Here is a 23,205-nt window from a genome sequence, read left to right as displayed (position 1 = left end):
TAAATTAATATATAATAGATTATATAAGTTTAAATAAATTTATAGTTAACTAATATTCATCATCTATATAAAATAATGATGTTTTAAAACTTTACACATATCGGAAAAATTAATACTACATTCGTTTGTTTATTGTTTTGATTTCATTAATAAAGTTTTATCATTCATATTTTTACATTTTAATTTTATTTAATTTTAAAATAAATATGTTAGTTATATTCTAAAATATTAATCTTTAAAAACAGAATTAATATCTAAAAATCAATTGTTTAACTGAAGTGTTCTTCAAACTTGAGACATTTTGTATAGAAAATATTATCAGGCACGTTACCAGTCTCGAAAAATCTAAAGACTCGTGGGATCGATTATGATCTACGGTGCAGTATTTGTGGGGCAGATGAGGAATCTACTAATCAAATACTTTTCGAATGTCCACCAACACTTCAAACATGTGTTTTATTCAGGATACCATCACCTCCTGGAATCTTCTCATCCTCATCGGATTTTAATAATATGGATTATCTCCTGGAGACTTGCAAAAAATGGAAACTTTAATTATTCCCCAAAGATATTATGATATATTTGGAAGAATCGAAATGCTAAGATTTATTCGTACAAAAATGAAAACGCAAAGGAATGCTCTGGGAAGAAACACAGTCGTTGGTAACCGTACAAAATGGGAATTTACAACATAATCCTGCTTGGCAATCTTCAGAGCATACCAAAATATGTTTTATTGATGGAGCATGGAAAAAAGAAGATATTTATACCGGTCAAGGATGGTTCTGTCGAACGGTAGATTCGATAGAAGTTATGATGGGAACGATGAATCTTCGACGTAGTCTTTCCTCCTTGCACGAGGAGTGAATGAAGATATAAGTTAGGAAAGACTTTGATTTGGGCAATTGAATGTTTGAAGACTCTCTAATTCTCTGATGTAGTTTTTGCGATGGATTGTTCTCACATGGTGAAGATGGTATCAACACCTAAAGAATGGCCAAATTTCTCTGCACATATGGAAGAGTTCAGACGTAGTTATACTTTCTTTCCTAACTTCCGGATCAGACATATCCCAAGAGCACAAAAGACTATGGCGCACAAGTTTGCACGAGGTGTGAGGAGCTCTCCTTCTACTATATATGTTATATATCGATTCAACACCTCTTGTTTGGCTACCCGAACCGTGAGCCTTAGTTACTTAGTTTCGTTATTTTTCGTCTAAAAGTAATTTTATTCAATATTGTCTATCAAAGACAATAAATATAATAGTTGGCATGATGCATCACATCAAGAAAGACAAAACAAGCTCTTGAGAAACAATTTAACCCGGCCGGAAATATAATTTCACAATTACAATTACAAGAGAAATCAATGATGAAATCCATACTGAATTTGGTTGGACGATGATTCTACATTGATATCAAAATGATATTGATTGGTGTGTTTAACAATCGAAATGTTTTTCTGCATCAAACGGACTCTAGTCATATACGTTGCTTACACGATATATTATTATATGAGCTACGTTGGATAGAGTGATTATAGGGAGTATCTTGATGTTTAGAGCACAAGATGACCAAAATTAAGCAAAAACTAAAATCAAATGAAACGGATTTCCCAAATTCTAAACATACAGTCATCTACCATTATTTAAATCTAATGAAACAACAACAAAAAGCTCCCTACAGTCGAGTTGCTACTTGGCTGAAAGTAAATAAATGGTAGTACTAGCTAGAAAGAGTAGACATACTAAAAACGTACATTATTTTCTTTGCATTGAATAAGTTGTTTGGGCATTCGGGTCATCTGGTCATTCAGGTTGATTTCTACTGAATCCCCAAATCTTTCAGATAAAATGCTCCAGCCTAAGTATTGAATAAGAAATATAGTTGCAAAACCGAATCTAAATGTCGATTTGTCGATCCTACCTTACTAACAAAAGTATGGTCGGCTAGACATTAATCACATGTCTATATGTATCGTCCAGTCACCTATCAAAATCAAGTCCCCACCCGACTTTATGTTTGGATATAAATACATTGCATGCATATAACAACTTTTTCAATGCAAAGAAAATACTATATAACAACTTATAACAACTAAAGTCACGTTTCTTAACATTTAGGTTTTCTTTTTCGGTTTGCATTTTGGATATTATACTATTTTATATATTAGATTTTTATTTTAAATTTTTGAAATTAAATAATTTTCTAAAGTTTATTATTTTATGAACTTTTAATTTTAGAACTAAAATATTTTTTCATAAATAATTAGATATGATGTTAATTGACCGTAACATTACGACTAATTTACACCGACATCAGATGTAAACTAGTCATAAGTCTTACGATGAATTCATTTTGACAGTCGAAGTAAATTTGTCGTAATGTTTACTACCTTTTAACCTGATTTTTATGACTATAATTACGACAAAGTAATGACGATATTTTACGACCAGTTTACGTCTATCTTTGTGTACGTAACATTACGTCTTCTTTACAACGAAATCGGTTATGAAAATTTAACGACTAGTATATTTCGTCGTAATTTTTATAACGATGTTATGACAATTGACACATTACGATGAACTACTAACGAGGAATCGTCGTTAACTCGTCTAAATAGGTGATTAACGACAATTTAACGACGAAAATTACAGTCATCATCCCTGTGTTTTCTTGTAGTGATATTAGATGAAGATTGACAACTGAATATATTTATTAATTTATCCGTTCATATTAAGAGTCAATTTTTAACTTTTAAAATTTCTTTCATTATGTTTAATATTTAAAATTTTCAATGTACATATTAAATTTTCTATTTTCACCTTTATTTTTAATTTATTAATTTAAAAAAATCAAATAAAGTGTGTCATGCAGATTAAGAAAGTAATAAAATATACTATATACTCATCAAATATATAATTATTTAAATGAAAATGATTTAAATAGACATCTATTGGTCAATTAAAAGAGTAAGAAAGAGATTATGTATGAAAATTTGCATTGAAAATATAAAATGACACTAATTTTGAAACAAGAAAAAAAATAGAATGACAAACAGAAGAATTGTTTTTTATGTAAAAACCTTGAATGACAATTAGTATAGAACTAAGGAGTAGTTAGGTGATATTAATAATTAAGTATCCTTATTAGCTGGGGGATAATGACAGCTCAATAAATCCTACGGTTTACAGCTCGATTCGATCATAGTATATTAGATGTATAACAAGTCGGTTTTAGGCCGATAAGACATTGCTAGCACGTATGTATAATTGAGAATTTAACATATTAGGAACAAAATAAAGCTTCTAATGAAATATGTAATGCAAGTTTAGCAACAAAAAAGTTGTAATGCAATATAGGATATAAAAATAACAATTAGGAACAATTTGACAGTTTGACTATTGTTAAAGTTGCGCAAAAAGAGATCATTGTTAGAATTATTTTTAAACTGTGCATAAAATCATTGGATCCTGAAAGTTTTGTAGACTCGGAGTGGGCTGGCACAAAAGTTCTTTCACCATCTTATGCATGTTTAGTTCGTTAAGAATGGTGTCAAAAGAAAAGTTCCTTAAGAATATGAAGAGTGTACATCTAAACAGAAGAAACTGGGTCAACGAAAATAATAGTAATCGAATATTTTCTGATTTTTAAAAAATATTTCTGATTTTTAAGTTTGGCACAGCAATTATTCTAATCAATTTTATCAACATTTTCAACTTTAGTGTATATATATATGTTGCTATCTACCACGTTGACAAAATTTCTTTGAGCATTAGTTCCTTAGACCATCTCCAGTATATTTCTCTATTTTTTTCTCTATAATAGAATAACGCTATAATAGAGATGGGTTCTTCTCTAATGTATTCCTCTATTTTTTCCTTAAAAAAAATATTCTTAAAAGATTCTTTTATTATTTTACAACTAATACCTTCTACTTATACATGTTAAAAATTCATCCAATCATTGTAATTTTTTATTTTTCATAAAATTATAATATTATTTAAAATAAACATTTATTACAAAAATCTATCATATATAATAAAATAAAATAAAATAGACATTATCTAACCATCAATATTACTATATTTTAACATAAATGATTCGTTAATGCATTTTGAAATGCTAAATAAGTATTGAATAATATTTAGGTTGAGCTTAAATATTTTTATTAATATGTTAAAGCTATGTAAAATTTTTAATAGTTAAATTTTAGTTTTAGTTTTAGTTGAATATAAAACATTAAATATCATTTGTTAATTTTTTTATTTTTTAAAAATTTTGAATAAATTTATTGTGTTTTTATCTATGATTATTTATAATTGTAAAAATTTAAAAATATTATGTAAACAAAAACTGTGATATTATATGTAAAAAGTATTATATTTGTCCATAAACATGTTTTTTAATTATAATCATAAAAAGTTAAAAGACCATTTTGCAAATAAAAAAGTATGCCTCTTTTATAGAGGAATGCTATTTAGGAGAAAAAATAGCAAATCTCTATTTTAGGGGAAAAAATAGAGATGAGTTGGAATAGATTTTACTGTATTATAGAATATAAAAGCAAATATAGTATAAGGTTGGAGATGCATGGAATAAATAAAAGCAAGATGTCAAAGCCTCCTAATATATATATATATATATATTTTTTTTTGTATATCCTCTCTCCAATATCTCTTGTACTATATATATTTACTAGGTGTTTTCCTGCAGCATGTGCAGTAAAAGAATTTTAAAATATTTTTTAATAGATAAATATAAATTATATTTAATTTTTATTAATATTATAATTTTTTTTATCAATATTTTAATATAAATTTGATTTAACTGATCATCAAAATTAAGATAAAAACAATTTTATTTATTTTAAATTATATCTAAGAATGTACATGTATATATTTAAAATTATAATCTTAGGTAAAATTTTCTATCTATTTATTTTAATTAAAATATATTAAATAAATATGTAAAATCATAATTGTCAAAAATTAAATTTAAATAATATTTATAAAATCTGTAGATATATATAAGAAACTAATGATTTTACAATTCAATTTTATTTTATGATTTAATTTTTATAATTTTCTAAAAATATGTATATATCTTTGAAATATTTTTAATTTAAATGATATTTCAAAATTTGAAATGCCATAATTGAATATATTTATTTTAATGATGATTTATGAGTTATTACCATATTTTTAAAAAGTTCAAAAATATAAATCGACAATAAATGTAATATGTGAGTTATTACCATATTCGAAAAAGTTTACCAAAAATATAAATTAACATTAAATATAATTGTACATGTCATATTAATCTGTAAGACATGTCATCAATTTTAGTAGCAATGTCACAATTATTAATCTAGGTGTTTTCATGAGATGTAGTGATGAATTTTTTTAAAGTTAAATTTTATATTTTAAAATGTAATTTATTAATATTATATATTTTATTATCTTGACCAATAATTAATATAAATATCATCAATTAAGCATAAAATTAAGAGAAAACATTTTTATTTTAAATTACAGTTAAGAATATATATGTATATATATAAAGTTATAATCTTAGATAAAAAAATATTTATTTCATTTGGTTAAATGTATTAAATAAACTTGTATAAAATTACTAAAATCATATAAAATTGTATAGTTATCAAAAATTAAAACTAAATAATATTATATATTTGTAGATATCTAAAAGAAACTATTGATATTACGATTTTTTTTTAATTCAGAAAATTTAGAAAATTTTATATAATAAAATTTTTATAATTATAAAATTAAAATTATATAATATTCGAAATTAAAAATTTCATATTTGAATATTTTTATTTTAGTGATGATTTATGAGTTATTACCATATTCTACAAAGTTTACCAAAAATATAAATCAATATTAAATGTAATATATGAGTTATTGCCATATTCTAAAAAGATTTTCAAAAATATATATCATCATTAAATGTAATTGTCCAAGTCATATTTAACTATATGACATGTCATCAATCTTAATAGCCACGTCACAATTTTTTTTGTGAAAACGATTGTAAAGAAGACATATGGCAAATCACTTCTCAAATATAGACTAGGAGATTTATATGTGGTAAGGTTAAATAATATATAATTGTTAGGTCTACCTTTTATTTTGTCGAAATTATACTCGAAGAAAAAGAGTACCTATATAAGTATATATAGAAGAAAACAATTACGTACCTGAATATATAACGTATTGCAGTACTAACAACAAAACGCTTTATTTTGGATCGATAAAATGTATATCTATTATATTCTTTTGTTAAAAGTTATTGGTGGGGATAAACTAAAAGTTTTTTTTTTTTGTCAACGTGGGATAAACTAAAAGTTAAATGAACATTATCATGAGTAGCAATCACCACGATCTTTATTTAATATTCTTCCGAAACAAATACCTATGAAATCCCTTTTTCTGAGAAAACTACCTATAAGATCTTTCTATTTATATTTGTGGGTGTGAGGAGATTAAGACTATATCAAAAGTCGGAAGAATGAGTGAAAATAAGAAAAAACAACACTTTGTGCTAGTACATGGTTCGTGCCACGGTGCATGGTGCTGGTACAAGGTTAAGCCGCTGCTCGAGGCGGCGGGCCACCAAGTAACCGCCTTAAACTTATCTGCCTCCGGTATAGACACAAGGTCGATCACTGACATCTCCACATGTGAACAATATTCTGAGCCGTTACTGAATCTCTTAAAATCGTTACCAAATGATGAGAGAGTTGTGCTCGTTGGTCATAGCTTTGGAGGCTTGAGTTTAGCTATCGCTATGGATAAGTTTCCGGACAAGATATCTGTCTCTGTATTCTTGAGTGCTTTCATGCCCGATACTAAACACTCACCATCCTTCGTCTTGGAGAAGGTATTGTTCTTACATTTTAAATGATGATCGCATATCAAGAAACTAGTTTTTTTTTTTCAAGGAAGCATCAAGAAAAAGGTTCATGCTGATCGCAAACGTTTCTTTCTTTAGCAATCGATGCTTTATAAAATTATTTTAAATAGGTCTTCTTGGGTTGAAGTTTGAACTGTAGGAAAATTTAGTCATGATCAGTCCAAGAATCAAACATTGGCAAACGTCTCAAAACATTGGCAAACGTCTCAAACACACAAACTTCCAATGAATGTTCATGGATTTTGCTTTATTTTAAATCTATTAAAATGTTTGCAGCTGTATATTAAACTGATAAATATATCTGAGTTTGACTTTCTGTAATGTAATGACGTAAAAGTTTGGAAGCAACATGGCACAAGAAGCATGGATGGGCACCGAGTTCAAACCATACGGATCAGAAAATTCCGGGCTGAGTATGTTCTTCAGCTCTGAGTTCATGAAGCTCGGTCTGTATCAGCTTTCTCCAGTTGAGGTAATTGAGTAAATCGTCATATCACATGAAACTGTATATGTTTTGAATTTATTATCTCTGTCAATAAAAATGGAAAATCAAACTACAATGATTTTGGTGATGGGGTCAATATTAAAATTAATTAATAAAAAGGTAAATATTCAAGTATTCAAACATATCTTCTGTGACTTTTGTGGTCTTGCAGTTATTGCACCAGAAGAAAACAAAATATATTATTTGAAATTCAAAAATGATCCATGTGAGATTTTCCCCCTTTAGACTCAAAAATTTGGATCTTTTTAGAAAAAATCTGTAGACTATTAAAAGATTATCTTTTCATTAAAAGTTCTACATTTACCTCAAAATAAAACTATATAGAAGTTGTAAAAGATAGTGGATCGATGGCAATGGCATAAGCACATGTAAGTCGGTTTTTTTTCTGAAGTAGTCCAACTACTGAACGGATAAATTTGTTGAGTTTAACTTACTTTTCACTCTGGTGGTGAATGTAATCTTGATTTAGGATCTTGAATTAGGATTGCTTTTAAAGAGACCTGGATCTTTATTTGTGAGCGACTTATCGAAGATGAAAAACTTCTCACATGAAGGGTATGGTAATGTTCCTCGAGCTTACATAGTGTGCAAAGAGGACAAAGGCATACCTGAAGCATTCCAAAGATGGCTGATTGATAACTTTCCAGTGAATATAGTGATGGAGATGGACAAGACAGATCACATGCCAATGTTCTCCAAGCCTCAGCAACTCTGTGATCACTTCATGGAAATCGCAGACAAATTTCTCTAAATAATCTTTCATGAAAAAGTATTGGATTTGATACAGATAGGGGTTTGTTGCAAATGAATAATAATGTAACCTTTTCAAATTTCGGAGTTTATTTTATAAGTTATGAATACCACCAAAATTTAATTTGTTTGTGATGAAATTCTGTTGTCATATAAAAGTATCATACAAAATATTTTTGGACTATCTTCTATATATTATTTGAAAAGTTTAAAACATATACTTCGATACTTGGTTACAAGGGGCAAGTTGGGTCTTGGGTGATGGACGTAAGGTCAGCTTCTGGAAAGATAAATGGCTGTTAAATGAGCCCATTTCGAATCGAGTATGGTAGATATTCCGGTGGAGATGCTAGACGCAAAAGTTCGGGACTTATGGCAAAGTGGAGCTGGTTGGTTAACTCAAATTCTTGAGCCTTATATGCCATTACAGATGCAATTGAGATTGGCTTCAATGGTGGTAGCTGATATCACTGGGGCTCGAGATAGAATGTCATGGAGTGAGAGCAAAGATGGAACTTTCTCTGTGAAGTCCGCATACGCTTTTTTGACTAAAGATGTTGTCCCACGACCAAACATGGAAGCTCTATACAAGAGGATATGGAGTGTTGGTGCGCCGGAACGAGTTCAGAGTATTCTTATGGCTGGTGTCTCGGCAAGTAATCATGACGAATATGGAACGTAAACGCAAACACTTGAGTGATAATGGAGTGTGTCAATTGTGCAGAAACGCAGATGAAACGATTCTTCATGTTCTCAGAGATTGCACGGCAGCTGCGGGGTTATGGGTGAACCCTAAACAAAGACCTAAGGAATGTTATATGCATTTTGAAGAATTAAGAATAGTATCCAGCTGGTCTTGACTCTTGGGATCATCGCTACAAATTAGTAACGATAACGAATGTACATAAGAACTCTGTTCTTTCTTTATTTTATTCAATGAGTGTATAGGAAAATTCATGTGACTAGTTTCTCCAATTGAATTCATGAATCTGTGAAAATGTAACACTTGGCAGTTCTGTTCAACCTTTAAGAAAAAATGCCAAACACGAAGAAACGTGTGGCTGCAATAATGTCAAAAGTTATCTTTTGCCAAAAGCATTCAACCCCATACATTATTTGACCATAAATGACTATTTATCTTAGAGCAAAGAATGATGAAATAAAAGAAAAGGCAAATGGAGAACAAGAACCAGAAGCGGTTTGTGCTTGTCCATGGCCTATGCCACGGCGCATGGAGCTGGTACAAGGTGAAACCAATTCTAGAAGCTGCAGGTCACATTGTAACCGCAGTAAATCTAGCTGCATCCGGCATAGACACAACCAGATTAGAAGAGATTCAAGCACTAGAGGATTACTGCAAACCGTTGCTTGATGTTGTGAGCTCGCCTGATGAAGAAGATAAGGTGGTCCTTGTTGCTCATAGCATGGGAGGAATATTTGCAGCTGACATTGCCCTCATAAGATCGCTGCTATTGTCTTTGTGACATCCTTCATGCCCGACATAACAAACCCACCTGCTTATGTTTTCAAAGATGTACATATTATGATACAGTGATGATTCTATTTCACGGTACTATCTCATCCTACAAGTGATTTTCTTAAATCTGTAGCTTATGGCGAGCATTTCACAGCAAGATTGGTTGGATACCGTGTTGGGGAGCTATGGGGGTCCTGATCATCCGTTAAGGTTTGCTCTCTTTGGACCAAAGTTCTTGGCCAAGCATTTGTACCAACTTTCGCCAGTCCAAGTAAGTCTCCTAAGCCTAGTCAAAACCCTATCTTTTAAAGCAAAAAACAAAGAGTTTGATAGTAACCTTTTTGTTTAGGATCTTGAATTGCCGAAAATGCTGCTGAGGGTGAACCCATCAGTTACGGACAACCTGGCAGGGACAAGAAGCTTCACTGAGGAAGGGTTCGGATCTGTGACGCGTATTTATATCATATGTGGAGAGGATAATGTGATACATGATGATTACCAGCGTTGGATGATCAAGAACTTTCCGATAAAAGAAGTAATGGATATCAAAGATGCGGATCATATGAGAATGTTCTCCAAGCCTCAAGAACTCTGTGCTCTTCTCTTCGAGATCGTAGATAGATATGCATAAAAGAAATCTGCGGTTTAGAAATGGTTATGTATACAACATATAATGATCAAATAAGTGATGGGAGATCAAATATGTTAAATGAGTTCTTACATTGTTTTTCGCTAAGAGATAATTTTGTGCTTTAAGATTATATTCAGTGAAATGAAAGCATAAATTACAACAATGTAAAATAAATACATAATTCTACGTACGAAGATGACAGCAGATTCGAGACGGAACTTGAATGTGTCAATGTAGCCTACACGACAGAGTAAGAAAACAGAGAGATGGTCACATATAGTGATGTTAAAACCAGCTCTCATCAATGAGGAAGCTGATGTCGAAACTAACAAGTTCTAGAAATCGTTTTCTTTCACAGAACGGAGATATGATGGTGAGAATCACTCCTCTGTTAAAGAGGATGATAGAAGCATGGATAGAGATAGTAACAAACTAGGTGAACCCACTAATAAACTAATCTTTTTTTTTGGTCAAACTGATAAACTAATCTTTATAAACACAAATTAAAGGCCCGGGTGAATCCATCAGAAATCCTTTGCAATCTAGCCAAGAAAATCAAAACCACAACACCCCACTCAGTGTATATGTGTCCTAGTGTGCTAAATCGATAGTTGATAAAATCAACAGTCAAAAAGCCCATGAATAACAATTCATATGTAACTTTTTAAGACTTTTTTAATCAAAGAGGATGGATAATTCCCTCTAAATCATTATAACCAAGCAAGTTAAGGATTTTAATGAAATTAAGTTGTTTAAAAAAAAGATTAAATCCAATGAAGAGGTCAACCAACTAATTCCATAAACAGTACAGACTTAAAACTAAAAGTCAATGCAAGTTGGTGTACGATTCTAAGACAACGACCTAAAACTAACAGTCAGCATAGTTTTGGTTTACCATTCTCTAGGACTAGTATGAGTATTTAACCAAAAAAGCTGAAAAGAAAAGGCAAATGGAGAAGCAGAGTAAGAAACACTTTGTGCTTGTCCATGCGGGATGCCACGGCGCGTGGAGTTGGTACAAGGTGAAAACACTTCTAGAAGCTGCGGGACACTGTGTCTCTGCTATCGATCTGTCTGCATCGGGTGCCAACACGACCAGAGTGGTAGAGATTCAGACGTTGGAGGATTATTCCAAGCCATTGCTAGAGATGATGGGCTCGCTTGCCTCTGAAGAAAAGGTGGTCCTAGTCGCTCATAGCGTGGGACGTATACCGGCTGCTCACGCTGCTGACATCTTTCCTTGTAAGACCGCTGCTATTGTCTTCTTGACATCGTCGATGCCCGACACCAAAAACCCGCCTGCTTACGTTGTCGAAAAGGTACATAAAAATGTCTCAGCATAAAATGTTTTTTACTAAGCTACGGTGATTCGAAGCTACGGGACATGTGAGCGTCCTCTACAGACTATTCTTTTCGGACCAAAGTTCTTGGCCGAGAAATTTGACCAACTGTCTCCAGTTGAAGTAAGACTCCAATCCTAATCAAACCTCTCTTTTCTAGGCTCAAATAAAGATTGCTACTAATCTTGGCCAATCTTTCGTGGTTTAGGATCTTGAATTGGCGCAAATGTTGGTGAGGGTAAACCCATTAGTTACTAATAATCTGGCAGGGACACGAAGTTTCACTGAGAAAGGGTATGGATCGATTCCACGTATTTATATTATATGCGAAGAAGATAATATAATACCTAAGGAATACCAGCACTGGATAGTCAGGAACTTTCCACCAAAAGAAGTAGTAAAGATCAAAGATGCTGATCATATGCCAATGAACTCCAAGCCTCGAGAACTTTGTGCTTGTTTCTTGAAGATCGCAGATACGTATGCATGAATCAAACCTGAGACTGTCACCGAAATCAGCTTCCACAAGAATAATTAAGCCATATGGGAATACATCTTATTATTGTCTATATGTATGAAAACTAAGCAAGTATTAATGTTCATAAGAACAGTTTTGTTGTAGCATTATGAAAGAGGTAAGTGTAATATCTACAGTGTGCAGAAAATATTTAGCAACAACTATAAGCTTCTTGTAAAAGGACTTGCATGTATCTGTTTATCTAAAACACAAAGAGACTTCTTTAGCTAGAAAAAATATCTGATATAAACAGATGATCACCATAACCAATACCGTCGAGTAATTTCTATAGGCAAGATGAAAACACCCAAACAATGTGGCTTGCATCAAACTCCCAACACTTCACTAGATACTTAATATTTATAAGAAAACATATGCACTTATCTAATCTATCGATTCACAGATTTTAGAAACATTCCTCTACCATCATACAATCAACGGGAAACGGTTATTTCATACCCAAACATATGACGATATGTTCAATTCATATCTGATTTATATTGTCGTGCAAAAACATATATGAACTTTTGAAAATTTCAAATAACATATTGATGTTTATTTTTGGTGATTTCAAATAACATATTTGATATTTATTTTTTGGTGAAATCATACAACAGTGACCATATTATTTTTTTTTGAATGAATGTTAAATTCTTATTCATCAAAAAAGCCTTTGTACATCAAGAATGTGTCCTTATACCTTAACCCTTCCTATAAACGATTTTTAGACTTTGAAACTAACCCCCCAAAATTTGCAATTTACAATTGAGTGGAAAACCAAATTTGTAAAGTATCTTGCATCCCTTTTACTCCCTTTGATCTCAGTAAACTCAACTTATTCCTCACTTCCTTGTCAGCTAACTTCTTTATAACCATCATTGGAGGTAACCGTTCCCCATGTTTCACTCTGTTTCTAACACGCCATATAGCATACACAGCTTCCTGGAAAGCATATCGAAGACAGAAGCTCTTCCTCTTGTCTAAACTTCCAATCATGATGAAATGCATAATATTTGACCAGGAGTACGTGAACGAATTGCCCATGATACCTTTGGCAAGACACTTCCATATCTGCTGAGAGTAAAGACAATCAAAGAACAGATGGTCTCCGTTTTCCTGACCTCTCTTACACAACACACATGTAGTGTCAACACCTTGACTCCATCGGGCAATCCTATCCATTGTAGCCAACCTGTCCAATTGCGCCAACCACATAATGAAAGCATATTTGGGAGTAGCTTGTGGAAACCAGATACATTTTCCCCAATCACATTTCTCACGCGCTTCTCTTATCATCTTCCAAGTCTCACAAGTTGAGAAATCTTGTTTAAATCCAGACTCTCTCCTCCACTGACTGATATCACTCCGGTCACCACCAATGTTTCCTTCTAGGCTTACCAACTCCTCTTCAATATTATTTAAAACCAGGGAACGATGTCTCCTTCTCCTCCGACCAGTGATAGCTTCCTCCACAGTTGCTTCTCTTCGAACCCCCATATCAATGAACCCTCTTTCACCCAGTAAGTCAAAAAGAACACCCTTCTCAGACCAACAATCAAACCAAAAGGAAGTGTGACGACCATTTCCCACCTCCTTCCGATAAAACCTCTTAGCCACATCTCTTAGTTTGAGAAGTTTTCTCTACATCCAGGATCCACACTGTGTGTTCTGTTTCACTTCCCAAAAGCTTCTTTTCTTTAACAGATTTGACTTAATCCATTTGCTCCATAACGAGTCCCCCGTCAACAGCCTCCAGATTAGCTTCAGACCACACACTTTATTTACATCCTTTAAAGCTCTTATACCTAGCCCTCCCTCATCTCTTTCTTTACATACTTCCTTCCAAGCAACTTTGGCGCCTGTGGCCTTTAGATTGGGACCGGACCATAGAAACGCCGAGCAGATCTGCTCAACTTCTTTAATGCACTGACTGGGGAGCCGGAAAGCAGCATACCAGAAATTAACAAAGCTCATTAAGACTGCTTTAATTAATTGCAGCCTACCTGCATAAGATAAGAACCTACTGGTCTATGTACTGATTCTATTTCTCATTTTCGCCACCAAAGGCTGATAGTCATGCTTCTTCATCGCTTGAGTCATTAGAGGTAAGCCAAGATATCTCACAGGTAATGTACCTTCAGCTAACGGGAAATCCTGCAAAATTCTTCTTCTCTTTACATCATAAACACCTGCCATATAAATGGTGGACTTCTCAATGCTGATTTTTAGACCCGACCAAACTGCAAAGTCATCAAATACTGCCAGAGCGCCCTCAATAGATGCTTTCGACCCCTCTACAAACACCATCAGATCATCTGCGAAACACAGATGAGTGAGAGAGAGAGATTGACAGCAGGGATGATACTTGAACTTCTTCTCCATGACAGCTTTATCAATCTTCTTGGAAAGAATGTTCATGCAGAGCACAAAGAGGTAACGAGAGAGAGAACATCCTTGCCTCAAGCCTCTAGCACTCTGTAAATATCCTGCAAGATCACCATTCACCTGAACCGATAAGGATGGACTTGTAATGCACAGTCGAATCCAATGGATGAACTTAACCGGGAATCCCAAAACTTCCAACCCTTTCAGAACAAATTCCCACTGAACTGAGTCTAAGGCCTTGGAGATATCAACCTTCATGACACATCTTGGGAAGATTGATGGCTTGTGATAATCCTTCACCATCTCTGAAGCCAAAAGAACATTCTCCATGAGCAAACGGCCCTTGATAAACGCTGACCGATTCTCACTTACTATTCTCGGCAGCAACTGCTTCAATCTATTTGCTAGGATTTTAGAGACTACCTTGTAAAGAACATTGCAGCATGCAATCGGCCTGTAGTCCTTCATCTCCATGGAATCCATCTTCTTAGGAATCAGAGCCAAGATTGTAGAGTTCACTCCTTTAGGAAGAAAACCATATTTAAAAACTGACTGAACCGCCACAACAAAATCATGACCCAGAATCGACCAAGTTGCCTTGAAGAACTCACATGGAAACCCATCCGGACCAGGAGATTTATAACTTTGCATAGCAAACAGGACCTTCTGAATCTCTTCCCCTGTTACCTCAGCCTCAAGCATATTACAATCATCAATACTGCATCTGAACTCCAGAATATCTCGTAACTCCTCCACCGTTGCTCCTTTATACTCACTTGGGCATAAATTCATCAAATCAGAGAAGAACCTCTCTGCCTCACTCTTGATGTCCTGGTGATTGGTGACAGTTCTACCATCCCCACATCTAATCTCACGAATCAGATTCTGAGCTTGTCGCGTCCTTATAGCATTGTAAAAAGTTTTATTACTCTGGTCCCAACCTCCAGCCAGTGTAGTTTGGAACGCTGTTTTAGGAAATCTTCTTCTAAACTCGCAACATGTAGCCACTTTTCATATGCCTCAGCTTCATCTTTAGCTGCATCCTCACATGGATTCAGCAAAGTTATTTTCTGCTTTTTCACATAACTGCTCATGAGCCTCCTTTGCTCTGATAGTTAAATTCCCAAGACCTCCTTTAGTGACCATATTAGATGTCATGTCATCTAATTTCGCTGACGAAAATGTCATGTGTATAATTTTTTTCCGAAAAAACTAAACAATCATTTTATAAAAATAAATTTTTAGAAAATGTTAAATTTTATGAATTTTTATTATTTAGTAAAATTAACAAAATTAATTAATTAAATTTTAATTTTATATAAGAGATATATCCGTAAATGTTTCGATCATATCACAATACCATCTTTAAAGGAGGTATATATGTGTTGTAATTATTCAAATTCAGTGCTAGTGTTGCAGTTTTATTAAGCTTTATTGTAAATAACATAGCCATGATTAATAAAGACTAACAAGACATATATCTCCTAGCACTGAATTTGAATAATTACAACACATATATACCTCCTTTAAGGATGGTATTGTGATATGAAATATATACGAATATATCTCTTATATTAAATTAAAATTTAATTGATTAATTTTTATTAATTTTACTAAATAATAAAAATTATAAAATTTTACATTTTTGTTAAAGTTCTTTTTACAAAATGAATATTTAGTTTTTCAAAAAAATTGTACATTTGGCATTCTCGTTAGCAAAATTAGCTGACATATCCCCACGTCACCAAAATTAAATGATATAGCAATTAATGTGGCGACTAGTGTATGATTTGCCAAAAATTAACATCAGTTATGTTATTTGAAATTTTTTAAAGTTCAAATATATTATGTACGGCCATATAAGTCCAGTATGAATCGAACATATCATGATATATTAGGCATTGGGTATGAAATGACCGTTTTCCCTACAATCAACCAACAAACTAGATTGTGTGTTCTAAATAACTATGAACTCTTAAGGTTTTATTCATTCCATAGGTAGGTCAACGAACTCACTCCATGAACGTTGAACACTAACAGTCAGTATACCATTTTCTTGAACTCAGTGAACGACCAGAACGTAACAGTTATTGATAATATAGTACCTGAAGAAAACCAGCGTTGGGTGTATCAGCAACTCTCCAACAAAAGAAGTTAATGACCTCAAGAATTATGTGATCGTGTCTTGAAAATTCGCAGCCGTCACATCAATTTGGATAGCACCTTCAGCTTCCACCACTTTAACAAAGCCATAAGGATGGTTATATTGATTGGTAACACACAGAGCCTTTATACAGCCAGAGACAATTCCTGTTAGATGATCACCATAACAAATATAACAGAACACCAATGTGGCCAATACGTCTCTGTTTGCTGTGGTCTGTAACCTATGCTTCTCCTTGGAGCTCTAGAGATCGCAGGGCGTAGCTTCGGGATTAGAAGAGATCGAAGAAACTGTCAAGGTCAGCGATACGGAGAAGTGAACATGAAAGAAGGGGGAAATCATTGTAAACTATATTGGGTATCGGATACCTTCATCAGTAACTTTGTGTGACAATGTATCAAACTCGTAAACGTAAGGAGTTAATGTGCAAAAAAGAGCATGAGATTTTTTAAAAAATTTATCACATCTTGTCACTAAACTTAAAAGCCACAACACATATACATACAAACATCGGTTTTAACTTTGCTTATAAGAAACGTAAATGCAAGAAATGAAGTGTAGAATCTCCAAACAATCAAATCATATATCCCTAAGCTTGCTAAGATTAACAGGAGAGATGACGTTAATATCACCATACAAGAATTGCTTAGCGATGATTACATTTGCTGCTTCACTAGGATGATAAGGATCCCAAAACACATACTTGTCCCTTTCCTCGCACATACTCGATGTCGGTCCGCAAGGTATTATTCCCGCAAACTGTCCTCCATTACCGCAACAAGCTTTTGTCGCCGTTTTGAACCCTACACAATAGCTCAAGGCTCAAAACGTGTGCATGTGTGAATTTCGGCATAAACAGTTTAGCTAGACCCGTAAACTCAAACCGCAATATACAAGAAAAGGTTTATTTCAGGTTTGATTATTGATTATTTTACCTTATTGAATCATGCAGACTCTTGTATGTCGGTTCATATCTAGTTTTTACTCGAAATCAATCGGATACTAGTAATATATTTTCTATATTTTCGGTACTTTAGTTTTCTTAAGATTTAAGATATATTTTTGGGTTTTGGATTATTGGATATATGAATACCGAACCTGGAAATTGGAACATGAACCGACATGGAAACGATAGAAACCAAACCAAAACACTTTTGAATTCTAAATAGGTCTACATTCTCCATGGTACACCCCTGAATCGATATGTTCCTATAAGAATACCCGAAAGCACAAGTCTATGTAAAGTTTAGAAGAAGAAAAAGGAAATATTACCATATTTTTCGTAATTAGTAATGAGTTCCATGACGAGATCGTAGACATTGGCATGCACGAACATTGCTCCAGGAAGCTTCTTGTTTAGGTCCTCTAATAAACTCTGAAGTCGAACATTGTATTGATTTGCTAGCTTATTAGCAAGGTCCACACACTCATTTTCGTTTAGTTGATTAATCGTTTTCTGGTACGGTATGCATCCGATAGGTCCAACGTTCCCGATCACAAACTTTCTCGCATCCAATTGGTACAACCTCTGCATTGCAACCATAACCATAAAAAAAAACCATATTTAACTATATGTAAGCTTATAACATCTTCGGACCGGTCGATGAGATCATTTTTGTTACTTACGGTTAGTTGGTCGCGAAGATGGTCGATCATGTCGTCGATAAAATTATCAGGAGTTTGAGTGAGCCGTGTTCCAATGGAGAGAAGAGGGAATAGATAGTTGTTGAGGAAGTCGTTGGCTCCGATAGTGATGGAGAATATTGATTTCTTGCTTATATACTCTTTTGCTTTCTCTTTTCCAAGTAGTTCATCGAATTGTTTACGTGTGGTGTTGAAGAAATCTACTTGTACATCCATGCCTAACCTGTTCACCTACCAGATATTTATTACATTTACACCAATAAACACAAACTAGAACTTTTAAATTAATGTAAGACATTATCAAACCATATTGATTAACACTTACAAAGATTCTTCCGGTTGCATTCATGATTCCTCCTCCTCCAGACGCGTAGTTTACACCGGCCAGTAAAGCTTTTCCGGTAGCGTTTGGTGCTAAGAATGGAATAGCATAGTTTGCTGATCCGAGTTCTTCCCCTGAAATATCATAAACCAAACCGTTCATACACACGTGTTCAAAAATCAAAACCGTTCATATAAAAAATTAACATGTGTAGACTAATATAAACGTGTAAGTGTGTACGTTGAATGAACATCAAATCTACACTAATGATGTATACCACATACCATTTGCTATATATGCGTTAAAGAATATAGATATCATGAACGTACCAACGATGTCACCAATGGTCCGGCCATTAGTAAACCGACCGGTTGGGTTTCCTCCCGAAGCTTTGAAATCGATACCATTAGGCTTCATATTGGCCCTAGACAAGGTCGGTAGATAGTTATTGTTTCCTGCATCCACTAGAGAATCTCCAAATATAAACGAAGCTCCTAATCCTCCATTTTTGTTATTATCGTTGTTAACCCCACGGCCAGCGGCTTCCACAAAAGCAGTGAGAGTTAAGAGGAAGGAGAAAAAGAAGAAGACAGACAGGTCCATTTCTCTTCTTGAACTAGAAGCTCTAGTGGACATATCTCTCGATTTAAAGAAACTTAGGTGTGTGTTTTCAGATTTATATAATAAAGAAAGGTTTGGGATTGAAAGTAAACTTGTGAGACTGTGATTCAAGATTTTTCTAGTGGTGGTTCATCAATGTGGACTAGTTTTTCCTTTTGCCTGTGAGAAAATAACGACCCGGCCTTTGATTCGCTGAACGCTTGAGAAACTAACCAACCAAGTAGTTCAAGTCTGATAGACAATAAATTATAATATCAATTTCCAATAAGTAACTACTGCTAAAATTATTTTATTATTACTTTTTACAACCAAAATAAAATTTATGTTTAATTCGTATATCTAAACTGTAACAAAAATGAGTTAAACTTAAAGAGACTTTGTATCAAAAATTGAAGTAACCTTATAAATACAATCATGTTTTATTTTGTATCATATATGTGAAATTTTGTCAAAAATCAGAAAATGTTGCTTAAAAAGAAGAGATTAGGTGTTTATCTGGTCAAGAAGGTGAGACTCATTTTTGTTTTTGCAAAACCTTACTCAAAACTTGAAACTTTATTATTCATTTGGACATTATCTAAAATTTTGAAATCGTTCCTTTTTCTGTGATCTGCAGAAAGTAGGTATGGTAATGTTTTTCATTTTTTTGACAGTTGAATAATTATGTTTTTTTTTTGAGAAAAAAGAATAATTATGTTTTATAAAATAATTATCCACTATTATCCCAGCTGTATTGCATTACAAAGTAGCAAATTTTATTTAAAAAAAATTGAAGTCCCCATCAAATCAGAGTAGGAAAGGAAACACTCCAACACATTTCCCCAAACGGCCAAACTCATGCACATTTTCAAATAAAAAATCCGACCGTTGCAGTCTCATCTTTTAAAAAAAAAAAAAAAACAATATAACTTCTTCAGAGCAGCGAGAGACGAGAGAGATCAGTGCAATCTGAAAAAGCAGTGGAACCATAACCATCAACCATGCTCGCCATGAGAACAGCAATGGAAGCTTCAATGCCCAAATCAAACCCTAATAATGGGAACACTAAGGCCTCTCTCTACGAACAATGCCGAGAAGAGAGGATCAGAGAGAATCTTCAGCGGATGCAGAATCTCGGCATCATGAATCTCGCGAGAAAACTCCAATCCGAGACCCGACCCGGTAAAAGACCGTTCGGTAACTCTAACCCGGCTCCGAAATCGACTCCTCCCACCGCTCCTTCTCGGCGATCTTCCCGGTATAATCTCTTCCTCGTCGTCTCCCTCTCTGATTGAAAGATTAGGGCTTACGATTCCTCAATCAAAATTAGGGTTTATGATTGGTCTGTCCAAATTAGGGTTTATGATTTCTCAGTCAAAATTAGGGTTTATGATTGGTGTGTTGAAATTAGGGTTTTGGGTTTCTCTGTTGAAATTAGGGTTTTTGATTTTCTTGGTCTTGTTGTTATTTTGTCAGGTTGGAGAACTCAACTCCTGTTACCTACAACGAGAGAGACAATGTGAAAGCTAAAAAATCAAAGGGAGAGAGACTGTTGATTTGTGAAGGCCCAAGGGTGGAGGTGTACACAGAGGAGCATGAGAAGCTGCTTGGGAACACAGAACGAAGCTGGACTTGCTTTGTTGATGGCTATGCCAAGGATGGGAAACGGATTTATGATCCCTTCAAGGGTAAAACTTGTCACCAGTGCAGGTTTTTTTTTACTCTTCTCTCTACTCTTAAATGCTTTTAGAAACGACAACTAACAACTCCGTGAAACGATGTTGATACTTGTCTGTGCGTGTGTTTTAGTCACTCTTTACACAGCAATGTGAATCCAGGATGAAAAAAAATAAACCAAACCCATAAGGAAAATATGCGTAACGGAATTACTTAATGCTTTAGTGGTGTAAATGTAAATGTGTGTTTACAGGCAGAAAACGCTCGGTCATCGGACACAGTGCAGTGTATGCGACATGGTCCAAGGACAATTCTGTGGTGATTGCTTGTTCATGAGGTGGGTACTCTCCTTTTTTCTTCTCAAAACACATTTGTGTAAGATCACTAGCAATGGGGTTTTTCTGTTGGTATTGAATGTGTATTATTTTGTTGGTTAATAGATATGGGGAACATGTTCTGGAAGCTCTTGAGAATCCAGAATGGGTTTGCCCTGTTTGCCGCGGGATTTGCAACTGCAGTTTGTGCCGGAATCATAAAGGATGGGTTCCAACTGGTCCAATTTATAGAAGGGTGCGGTATTCTTTTGATCATTCATTTGCTTTTATCTTTTGTTTTTTTGTTTGTTTACTTTTGAATAAAATCAAAGAGCTGAAGGTTTCTTTCTTGGAACTGTTTCCAGATAGCTAAACTCGGCTACAAGTCTGTAGCACATTATCTGATTCAAACCAAACGTGCACAAACTGATGATGTCACCCCGAATCAAGCTTCTGCAAAGAGATCGCTTTCCTTCCAAGAAGTTAAACAACTTCCTAACGCTGATGATGATGATCTCCCTAATGAGGTACCACAGCTTCAGATTATGGGAAGTCAAAATGGTGATTCCTTGAAGAAAGAGGAAGGTGGAAACACAACAGACGAGAATCAGAATTCAGCTAAAAGGTCACTGAGCTTCTGCTTGCCTGATCAGACTCCATGGGTTCCAAAAGCTCATGAAAAGACAGGACAAATATCAAGTTTGGACTTCTTTCCGGTCGATATTGAGGTTCTTAGCGAGGAGCCAAAGACCATAGGTAACTCGGTGAGGAGTAAGAAGAGAACATCTCCCGAACCTAATTCAGAGAGCATTGGCAGCGGTGTGATTACTCGAAGCAAGAGGAAAGCGGCTTTGGAACCTAATCCAGATAGTATTGGTGCAAGACTAAGGCAGCGTCGAAGGAGCCAAAGTGGCCTTTAGAAAAGAAGTTTCAGAGAAACAAAACTATCTCTCATTCTCTCGCTCACATCTCCCCCCTATGTCCTGTCTTTTTTTGTTGTGTTGTTCCTTCACAACTTAACCTCTTTGGTTTCTCTCTCTGTTATGTCACTCTGACTCTTTTTTAGGTTTTTTCTGGTTGCTTGTTCAACCTCTTTGACAATTTAACTTCTTTTGTTCTAATGGATCGAGAAAAAATCATTACAAGACTCTTTAGCATTTTATCAGTTGTTGAGGTAACTCGGAATTTGTGTGTTTAAAATGTTGAAATTTCACAAGTATCTGCCACTATTGGAAGAAAGATTCGGTGATGGCCTGGTCTTTTTATCCGAAATCGAAAATAAAGAAATTGCAACCGAAAAGAATCGATCTGAATAGATTATTGGATCCAAAAAATATCGATCCAACAAAAACCTATAGACCTTAAAACCTGACATTTTTTTTGTCACATGAACCATGACATCTCAGATTATGATTTTATGTGTTTTATTTTCTACTAGGTGTTTTCCTGCACCATGTGCAGTAAAATTGTTTTCAAAATTTAATTTATATTTGAAATAAGGTTTATTAAATATTATAGATTTTATTATTTTTACACATATTTAAATATGTATTTTATTTATTTAAATATTAAATTAAGATAAAATGATCTTTTATTTAAAAATATATTGTATAATTATCAAAAATTTGAACTAACAATATTTATAGAATCTGTAGATATATAAGAATCTAATGATTTTACGATTAGAAATCTTTTTTTTTTAAATTGTAGCAATTTTTAAAGATTTAGTAATACAAATTGTATAATTATAGAAAATAAAATATAATATAATTTCGAAATTTTAATGTTATATATGAATATATTTATTTTAGAATTTTAGGAAGTTGTCATTTTAAATCTAGTATCTTTTAATTAAGGAAACAAAATAATTTGCCAAATTATGTTATGCTTTTAAAATAAATAAAAAGATTAAATAAATAAAATAACAATAGTTCTAAAAAA

General features: G+C 33.6%; 4 protein-coding genes and 1 pseudogene across 5 annotated transcripts; 4 read left to right on the top strand and 1 right to left on the bottom strand.

Annotated features, from left to right (window-relative positions):
• Positions 1-6,394: 6,394 nt before the first annotated feature.
• On the top strand, positions 6,395-8,333 carry LOC108851380 (methylesterase 1-like). Its single transcript, XM_057007396.1, has 3 exons — positions 6,395-6,905; positions 7,276-7,410; positions 7,913-8,333. Exons 1-3 carry the CDS (start codon positions 6,534-6,536, stop codon positions 8,192-8,194), a joined length of 789 nt encoding a protein of 262 aa, XP_056863376.1. The 5' UTR covers positions 6,395-6,533; the 3' UTR covers positions 8,195-8,333.
• A 909-nt stretch (positions 8,334-9,242) lies between these two features.
• On the top strand, positions 9,243-10,301 carry LOC108852815 (methylesterase 4-like; annotated as a pseudogene).
• Positions 10,302-11,233: 932 nt separating this feature from the next.
• Positions 11,234-12,142, top strand: LOC108852622 (putative methylesterase 19). Its single transcript, XM_018626121.2, is given in 2 exon segments — positions 11,234-11,764; positions 11,850-12,142. Coding segments are annotated over 2 exon segments (795 nt in total). The 5' UTR covers positions 11,234-11,251; the 3' UTR covers positions 12,132-12,142.
• A 5,006-nt stretch (positions 12,143-17,148) lies between these two features.
• On the bottom strand, positions 17,149-19,333 carry LOC108851967 (GDSL esterase/lipase At2g23540). Of its 2 annotated transcripts, none has more exons than XM_018625447.2 (5): positions 19,003-19,333; positions 18,677-18,807; positions 18,334-18,582; positions 17,980-18,235; positions 17,149-17,528 (listed from the first exon to the last, which is right to left on the bottom strand). In XM_018625447.2, the coding sequence occupies exons 1-5, from the start codon at positions 19,307-19,309 to the stop codon at positions 17,287-17,289; spliced, it is 1,185 nt and encodes a 394-aa protein (XP_018480949.1). In that variant the 5' UTR covers positions 19,310-19,333; the 3' UTR covers positions 17,149-17,286. The 2 variants fall into 2 exon arrangements, with proteins under 2 accessions (XP_018480949.1, XP_018480950.1); XM_018625448.2 differs by having other exon boundaries at positions 17,149-17,510; positions 19,003-19,332.
• Positions 19,334-20,164: 831 nt separating this feature from the next.
• LOC108854166 (uncharacterized) lies at positions 20,165-22,421 on the top strand. Its single transcript, XM_018627676.2, has 5 exons — positions 20,165-20,531; positions 20,750-20,983; positions 21,204-21,287; positions 21,391-21,520; positions 21,630-22,421. The coding sequence occupies exons 1-5, from the start codon at positions 20,275-20,277 to the stop codon at positions 22,182-22,184; spliced, it is 1,260 nt and encodes a 419-aa protein (XP_018483178.1). The 5' UTR covers positions 20,165-20,274; the 3' UTR covers positions 22,185-22,421.
• The last annotated feature ends 784 nt before the right edge of the window (positions 22,422-23,205 follow it).

Source organism: Raphanus sativus, chromosome 4 (genome assembly GCF_000801105.2).
Source record: "Raphanus sativus cultivar WK10039 chromosome 4, ASM80110v3, whole genome shotgun sequence".
NCBI classification, from domain to species: domain Eukaryota; kingdom Viridiplantae; phylum Streptophyta; class Magnoliopsida; order Brassicales; family Brassicaceae; genus Raphanus; species Raphanus sativus.
This window is presented reverse-complemented; position numbering and strand designations above follow the sequence as displayed.